General features: G+C 38.0%; 1 protein-coding gene across 1 annotated transcript in view; it reads left to right on the top strand.

Moving 5' to 3' along the window:
- The window catches only part of LOC103770629 (fibrillin-2-like), a gene marked incomplete at both ends in the record, with an annotated part of 45,553 nt that overhangs the window by 27,499 nt on the left and 9,242 nt on the right, over positions 1 to 8,812 (top strand). Inside the window, 4 exons of the mRNA XM_008937898.1 lie at positions 2,716 to 2,835; positions 3,398 to 3,523; positions 4,180 to 4,302; positions 5,311 to 5,433. Coding sequence (XP_008936146.1) covers positions 2,716 to 2,835; positions 3,398 to 3,523; positions 4,180 to 4,302; positions 5,311 to 5,433 — 492 coding nt within the window. The remainder of the gene's footprint in view (positions 1 to 2,715; positions 2,836 to 3,397; positions 3,524 to 4,179; positions 4,303 to 5,310; positions 5,434 to 8,812) is intronic.

The raw sequence follows: 8,812 nt of genomic DNA, 5'->3' as shown, positions 1-8,812 counted from the left end.
TTCCTGCTGTACAATCTATAAATTGGTTTATAGTGAGATCCATTTCTATCATGAACGTGTTTAACAGATGAAGCAAGCTGTAGCCTATGATAAAGTCGTAAATGTCATCCTATGTATGAAAACTAAACAAATAGACGTGTGCCATATCTGTATGCGTAAGTTCCCCTTCCTCCTGTATACTCAAGCAAGATAAATGTACAGTAATTTGAAATGTGGCAAAATATTGATGTCAAAATGTGATTTAGATTTTGATGTTTTGTTCGTAGCTGAGGACTTTGTTCTGAACGAATTATGTTCAGTGCTCCGTGACCCCCCCGTATCAGCTGAGCACTGAGGCAAAAATGCCTAATGTGTAGAGAAAGAGTATCCCAACAGTTAGGCACCAGAGAGAAGTATGGTAGCAGGAAATTACAACAATTGCATAGAAGTCTACTGCATAAAGATGCAGTTACTGTTTTCTTCTTTGTATTTAACACTGATTTTCTCTTTCCTTTATCTTGCTTCTTTCTTGTGGTTTTACTGGAGTGGTGCTATCAGCTGCAATGCAAATGTGAGTGAGCTAAATGTGTGAGAGGAGGTATTTGGTTCTTGAATTCTCTTTGCCTTTATTTATTTAACTATTTACCCAAAACAGTCTGATTTTTATCTTGGCACCAACAGTGCTGTAAAACAGCTCATCATATCACTGATTTAGGTAAAGTCAGATCTCTTCTTAGATGGATAGGTAGATGGATACTTTTGATTTTAAACGTGTATACATTAACACAGTAAATCCTGTGAAAGGCATATTCTTTTTTACTGTTAAATTAGAACAAAACTTAGCCTTTTGCTATTTTTTTTAGAATCGGGTCATTCATGGCACAACACATTCTAGAAGTAGATAAAAGAACATTTATATGTTAAATAAATAAGTTATTCCATCCCATTATTTCCAACATGTAATGAACTGAATTTTAGAACAAGACCTGATAAAGGTTGAGTGCAAATAATGAGCAAAATTACCCTGAGATTTTCCTGGTATTTCTGGTAGCAAATACTGCAAAATGCATGGGAAAATCATCAGTGGCAAGAACTGATCATCAGTGGCTTTACTTAGCTCCAGCTGCCTATGGCAGCCTACAGCCAGATATCTGCTTGTTATCTGCCAATCCCCATTGACTTTGTGATGTTAAAGCCTGCCTGAATGAAGAGATGAATAATCTCAGACCTCTAAGTGAAATGGAAGACATGGGGGGGGTCTGGGGGGGTGGGAAGTCAAATTAGCAAAGGTGATTGATGAAGGAAGAGAAATTTCACCAAGAGAGCCATTCAAATGGTTTGTAACCTGAGAATTTAGCTGTAGCAGAGTGAGCTGCTCAGGTCATCCTCTTGTAGCAGGAGACTGAGCCAGCAGTCCTGCCTGCCAGACCAGTGGGGTGCACCCACTCTGCACCCTGGATCACAGAAGGCAAGGATCCTGGGGAGGTTTAGAGCAGCATAATGGAGAGGAAAAATCAGTGTTATTTTAGAGTTGAGAATAGGTGTCTTGGGCCGAAGACACAGCTGATTCATTGGTAACAACTGGGGTAAAATTTGGGAAGGGTTCTTGAAAGGAGTTAAAAGTTTTCAGAGCCCTGTGTCAAGCGTGAATTCTTTCTGAGCAATTACCTAAGATTTCAGGTGATCAGAGAGTGTTGGGTTGCACCCAAATGCCAAAAACCTTTGGAAAGGAGAGTAAGATACATTAAAGAGAAGGGCTAGATTAATTCTGGTATTAAATGCAAAGGCTGGAGTTGAGGATGCAATGGGCATATATAATTGAGATATGGGGGGAATCTCAGGGGGGCCTACAAGAAAGCTGGGGAGGGACTTTTTAGGATCTCAAGTAACAACAGAACTAGAGGGAATGGGGCAAAGCTGGAAGTGGGCAGATTCAGGCTGGATGTGAGGAAGAAGTTCTTCCCCATGAGAGTGGTGAGACCCTGGAATGGGTTGCCCAGGGAGGTGGTTGAGGCCCCATCCCTGGGGGTCTTTAAGGCCAGGCTGGATGAGGCTCTGGGCAGCCTGATCGAGTGGGAGGTGTCCCTGCTCATGGCAGAGGGGTTGGAACTGGGTGATCCTTGTGGTCCCTTCCAACCCTGACAGATTCTGATCTGTTTAGGCAGAGGACTTTGGAGCCCTGGTGGCTCGGTGGTTGGACTTGATGATCTTGGAGGTCCCTTCCAACCTAAATGATTCTATGATTCTATAAGAATCCCTCCTGCTGCTGTGTGGCCTCTCCTCACATTTCTACTATGAAACTGTTATATAATGGGGACATTTTGGATGCTGTGATTTGCTCTGCTTTTGAAGTGCTAGGTTTTATTTGTATTGGTTTTATTCTTAAAAAGATTGAACGATCGTTCAGTTAAGTGAAACTATGTTGAATAAAGTGTTGTTCACTTTCACTTGGCAACTGTCAGATATCCTGTGTCAAAATCCTCACAGATTTTTTCTTTTGTCTACATATGAACTGTATATAAATAACGTAGCAGTATTTCACTTCCTAAAAATGTCTGCCTCACAGGACTAGGAATAGCTCTGTGTTCTCAGGAGAGTTAATGATTTTGCACCAAGAACAAGTTTTAGTATTTAGCATTTGACTGTTAGTTTCCATCTTTTTCAATTAAAAAATAGACTTGAAAAAGATGTTGTATACCTTGTGAAGTCACTAATACTCCACTGTGCTGCCAGCAGATGTTGATGAATGCACATCAAACCCATGCTCTAATGGAGACTGTGTCAACACACCTGGTTCCTATTACTGCAAGTGCCACACAGGTTTCCAGAGAACTCCAACCAAACAAGCTTGCATTGGTAAGAAAATTTTGTTCACATTTATGACACTGCAGATGTTCTAACCTCTTTTGTCAGATCCCACTGGAGTTCAAAAAATAGTTCACAATGCAATTTCAGTAAATTCCAACAGCTGTTATATTAATTTGAGCTCTAGCTCTGAGTTCCATTCTATTTGTTCTTGTTTTGTCTTTTAATGTTTGTCCAATATTCTGGGGTATCTGTCACTTGGCGAGGGAGCTCACCAGCTGGGAGTTCTGCAAAAAAAACCGAGAAAGTGGTCTATTAGTATGACAGGTGTATATTTATGGCTGTATGCAGATGTGTGAGTAGGTTTTTAAAGGTATTCATAAAGTAATTGTTGAGCAGAATAAAATGTAGAATTTATTGCACAATTCTGTAAAATAATATTTTTCCTACGTCAGATGCAATGATAAAAAATTCTAAACCATCTTTGGAAATTTTTTACAAAGTAATGTTTAAATAGCATGCTGGTATTTTTCAAAGCAAGAGTTGTCACTATATAAATTTTTATCTTAACATTAATTCTCTGGTTGTGTGATTCTTTTTTTTTTTCCCTTAGATGTAGATGAGTGCATCCAGAATGGTGTTCTTTGTAAAAATGGTCGGTGTGTAAACACTGACGGAAGTTTCCAATGTATTTGCAATGCTGGGTTTGAACTGACTGCAGATGGAAAAAATTGTGTGGGTAAGAATTCTTCCAAATAATGAGGCAGGTATTAGATTGATGATTCTAGAAATTATATTCCATACTACACCTAAGGATCATTAAGGATACCTTTTTTGAAACAGCATACTACCTGAGGTGAACTTACCGACTCTGTGTGGAAATTGTTACTGTATAGCACTACATGATTTTGAAGAAAACTTGAGGTAATTTTTGGTTTTGAAGCTACGTCTCTTCACAAGAGTTCCAGGAATAACAGTGCCAGGAATAACATTTTTCCCTAAAGCTTCATAATAAGTGCTTCATATAACGGCTCTGCTGAAGAAATAACTTTTAAAATTTTTGACTATGGTGTGTCACAAAAGCTTCCTAGGTGAACAACAAGCTTCTTATTCCATGAGGTGGTTGAAACTTGTCATTTCCTGTAAGAAAGATAGACACACCCTGTTCTTCCACATACAGTGTGCTGAAACACACAAAGTAACTGATCCCAGCAGGAAAAAAATTGCTGCTTTGTCTATAGGGTGAAAACTCTTCAGGTCCTTCCTCAGACTTATGAGTAGAACTTAACCTTCAAGTGAAGCAATATGTCACATCAGTCCTGACCATTTATTTTTACTGTGTCATCTTCTGGAAGGTGAGGAACTGTAAGCAGTTTTCTTTGCAATATTTTGCAGACCATGATGAGTGTACCACTACAAACATGTGTTTAAATGGAATGTGTATAAATGAAGATGGGAGTTTTAAATGCATCTGCAAACCCGGATTTGTTCTGGCCTCAAATGGTCGTTACTGTACCGGTATGTAGAACTGGGAGGTAATGCATTAAGGCAGTCTTGATTGAAGATTGCTCTTCCTGTCAATTTATTCATGCAAGAATGGTAATCTTGTGACATGGATTTAATATCATACTAACACCTTACTAACTCATTACAGTAGATTTCTTAAGCTGTATTACTTAAGTTGTACTTTGGAAAGTCTTGGAGCATTGTCAATGCAGCAAAATATGTAGACCCTTCATGAAATGACAAAGTGAGTAGCAATATATGAAGTTTAAAAGGTTTGAAAGATTTTTCATTGATCAACACACACAACTATGTTTTCCACATCATTATTCTGCCAGTTGTCTGGTGTCAGAGTGTCTATCACTTAAGATACTGTATTTGCCACATAGCATTGCAAGCTTTTTAAAGTGAGGTCATTGAAAACTTATGTTAAACTTTTTAGGAATAGAGTCTGATTTAGCTTCCATTAAAGTTAACTAGTGGAAGATAACTGTCGCTGCCAGCAGAAGTAGGTTTGGTCTTGAATAATTTCTAGTAACTAAAATCATCTAAATCCTTGGTTTTCTGATTTAAAGTTGAACCATTTCTCTAAGTTGTGGTTTTGTTCATTTAAATGCAGCTGGCACTTAAAAATTGAAGAACAATGAAAAGTTCTTAAGAATTAAAATTTACCATCATATGGCTATTCTGTGATGAGTGCTTCCTTAACCACACTTTCAAAGTTCCACTGTCATGACATGGACAAAGGGGAACACTTGTAATTAATTTCACTTAATGTAGAGTCTAAAGTGCCTCTAATCCTACAGTTTTTCTGACTTTTTGGGGAGGTTATTTTTTAATGTGGAGCTAGAATTTTGATTATTTAGTGTCACCTCAAGATGACATTTTTATTGGAAAAAAAACAAGGAAATGTTGATGATTCATCTGCAATCCTAAAGTCATTTGTTAATATTATAAAAAGATTAATTGTAATCTTGTTTATGAACAGCAAATACATTGTTGAATTTTGTTGCCTCCTGATAGATATTGATGAATGTCAGACATCAGGAATTTGCATGAACGGACATTGCATAAATTCCGAAGGATCCTTTCGGTGTGAGTGCCCACCTGGCCTGGCTGTTGGAGTCGATGGTCGTGTATGTGTAGGTAGGTGACTTTTTTTTTTTTCCTTTTCGTTGAAAAGCAAGTGGAATTACCAGGTTGTCAAATTAAAGAAATGCATCAAATTATATCCTTCTAGATAATGTTGACATCAAAGCAGAGAGTGTCTGTTCTAGGATATTCATATTTGTATTTAGTTGTGCCTTATCTACTCCAAATCACTCCCCTTTTAATTTCCTTCTTTAATTTGAAAATTATTCTGACTGTACAACAGTGTTTAAAAAAGAAAAAAAATAGCAAGAGAAATAGTGAAAAGTTGAAAGATTTGTTTCTGTGAACTCAAATACCATTGTTAAGACTTACTAGGAAATCTTGCATTATGCTATCACAAAAAAAAATTGTGTGAAAAGACAAGAAGCTTAAACTGAATGGCATCTGTGGAATCTGAATGGCATCACTTCTTGTTCAGCTGTTACTCCTATAAATAAAACTTCCTATATGTACTCTTCCTGGCATATCTTATTTTTTGAGGCATGCCCTTTTTAGCCTGCTGATGAATGATCTTTTGTCATACAATCAGACCTGCAGCCTCTTACCCAGTCAAATGTTACTGGTTGACCGTTAAGAGATTCTTCACCCAACTCCACCAGGAGCTGTTGCACAGCTTCATGGAGCTCACTGGAGAAAAAAATGGAGCATTTTCAATCTGATGAAGAATAAAAAAGGGTAGAGGACAAGATATATTCAGTCCCTTGTTTTCTGCAGATTGCTAATGGATGAAGAGGGTGAAGGGGAATATATATTTTACAAAAATTTCTGAGAGTGATGAGACTATATCCACTACGAATGGCAATATTGTCAAGTTCCTTAAAACCAAACTACAGAAGATACCATCTTTCATTACATTTGTGTATCAGGACGTCAGTTTTGTATCCCATAAGTTTCTTCACTCCTTCATGAATGTACCTATCATCAGGCGTATTTGTGACCCAAGGCTCAGTTAGTGGATGAGCATGGCATTAAGTTTTGTCAGCCAAACGGGCCTGGAATGGGGCTTCCTTGATTGACAGATGCACTGCTGTCAGCATCATATCATATGAGCTTCAGTTTTGGTACTTGGCCTTGTGTCCTAGATGGTGCTGGTTACCAGACTGCCATTGAAACTGGTATTAGATGAGGTCAGCTGGTTATGTCATGATGTTTGACAGGTTCATAAGGCAGTAAAGGCAGAAGGGAAATCATTGACTTAGCTCTGCAACAGGCGTAGATAATAATTAGTGCTATGACTGTTCTTGCTGATGGATGCATGTGTGTCTTATCTGCCTATGTATTGTATGCGTGTGTCCAGGTAAAGGAAAGACAGAATTCATCACAGTATTTGGAGGTTGTCTCGCAGGAAAGGACTGTGAGATCCTACATCCTTGTGCTGCTACTATCAATTTATTTAAAATAAAATTTCAAATTTTGCAGAATTTCATCATGCTTTAAAATAAACTCTAGTGCAATCTTTCCTGCCAAATGTCTGTGCAACCTGATCCTTTTACTACTTCAGTTTAAAAAATGCACTCAGAATGGCTTAAAAAATAGGCTAATAAAAAGGAAAAAAAAAACAAAAAACAAAAAACCTCTCAGTCTGTCAGTTGGACGCAAAATGTTTGTTGTTGTAGAGAAATTAGTTTTTGTAGTAGAGCAAAACTGTACTAAAAACTGAACCAACAAAAGCAAGGTTTGTCCTCTCCTATGTAGTAGCCAAGTTATTGTCTTCCGATTTATGAAATGCCTGAAGATAAGCAATGAAAAGATAAAACAATGTGTAAAGGCTTGGTATACTGTTTTTAATGTAGGAGTTTCACTGTTTACCAGCAGCAAAAACAGATTCGAGTACAAGCTATTCAGTACCTTTTTTGTGGTCCAGGTTAGCCTCATCTTTACTCATCAGTGATACAGCTGCAAAGAATCAAAGCAGTGCTCAATTCTCTGTACTTTATTTAAAGCCTCCACAGCATCTAGCAGCTAAAGGCTTCACAAGTTGGTCATTAGTGAACACTATTTTTTCATTTAAAACTTCTCAGGTCCACATGTCACATAGCTTTAAAGTTTACCATAAATGCTTGAATTTTCCAAAGGAAATACCCTTACTATGACAAAAATTGTAAGGCAGAGTCATGATTTATTTGGAAAATGAATTTTATAAAGAAGATATAATTATTCCAGTCATAAAGTAACATAGGAAATTTCAAATATAGTGTAACAAAAACATCCTTATACATGACGTTTAGCTAAAATTTGTGAGTTCAGAATTTTGCATGTATGTGTATGTATATCTTTATGCATACATACACATGATGTGTTAAGTACAGGATTTCTCTGTCTGACTTCTGTCCCATATAGTACGTGAGATGATTAATATTTTTCAGACATTCTGGCTGCTAGAACAGTATTTGTAGTGTGACAGTTAATAGGTTACATGAGGCTTACTTTTAACAGTATCCTCATTTGTACTAAGCAGTTAGCAAAAATACAACATCAAAGTGCCTACAGCCCAATTCTCTCTCTGAGCTGTATTTTACTTCTGAATTCTGCCATTGGTTCTGGGGAAAGCAATTTATTATTCACAGAATAAACTGCTTTTTTATTTGGTATTAATAAGTGAGGCAGAGTCAATCACTAAATGTTACACAAGTTTGGGAAAAAAATACAGCAAGGAGGAACAAATGCTTGGAAAAAGAACAGTTAGATAAATACTCAGAGCCAAACTGGTATTTGCTGGCATTTCAGGTTTGGCTGTGCTTCTAACCACAGCTCCATGCTTGGATACCTCAGCTGGCTCTGTCTGCATGTCTGTGTATCACCTCGGAATTTGTACCGAGCTGTGTACTGCACAATGTTGTTTTCTCTCTGCTGAGACACTTAATTATAATTCAGTTTACAGTTCACATCTCTGCCCAAAGCTACTAGGAGGTTCAAGGTGAATATCAGGAAAAATTTTTTTACTGTGAGGGTGACGGAGCACTGGAACAGGCTGCCCAGAGAGGCTGTGGAGTCTCCTGCACTGGAGTCATTCAAAACCCGCCTGGACACCTTCCTGTGTGATGTACTCTAGGTGACCCTGCTCTGGCAGGGGGGTTGGACTAGATGATCTTTCGAGGTCCCTTCCAACCCCTATGATTCTATGATTCTATGATCCAGGACAAAACAGCTAAGTTTTCTTCTGCTGTGGTTATTTTGCAGAACTATACCTCAAAGTGCCTGTTGTGAGCATTGAAAGATCTGACCTTTTAAGGCACCTGGATGGGTGCAGCGACTTTCACTAAGGTTAGGTAAACCACTGGACTACCCAACCTTGACCACAAGTATGGTGGTGGTAACATTTGCAGATGTTGGAGTGCTACATCATGAAAGCTGAGAGTCTAGAAATACTGTT

The sequence above is a fragment of the Merops nubicus genome, unplaced genomic scaffold (assembly GCF_000691845.1).
Source record: "Merops nubicus isolate BGI_N331 unplaced genomic scaffold, ASM69184v1 scaffold16043, whole genome shotgun sequence".
Taxonomy (NCBI): domain Eukaryota; kingdom Metazoa; phylum Chordata; class Aves; order Coraciiformes; family Meropidae; genus Merops; species Merops nubicus.
This window is presented reverse-complemented; position numbering and strand designations above follow the sequence as displayed.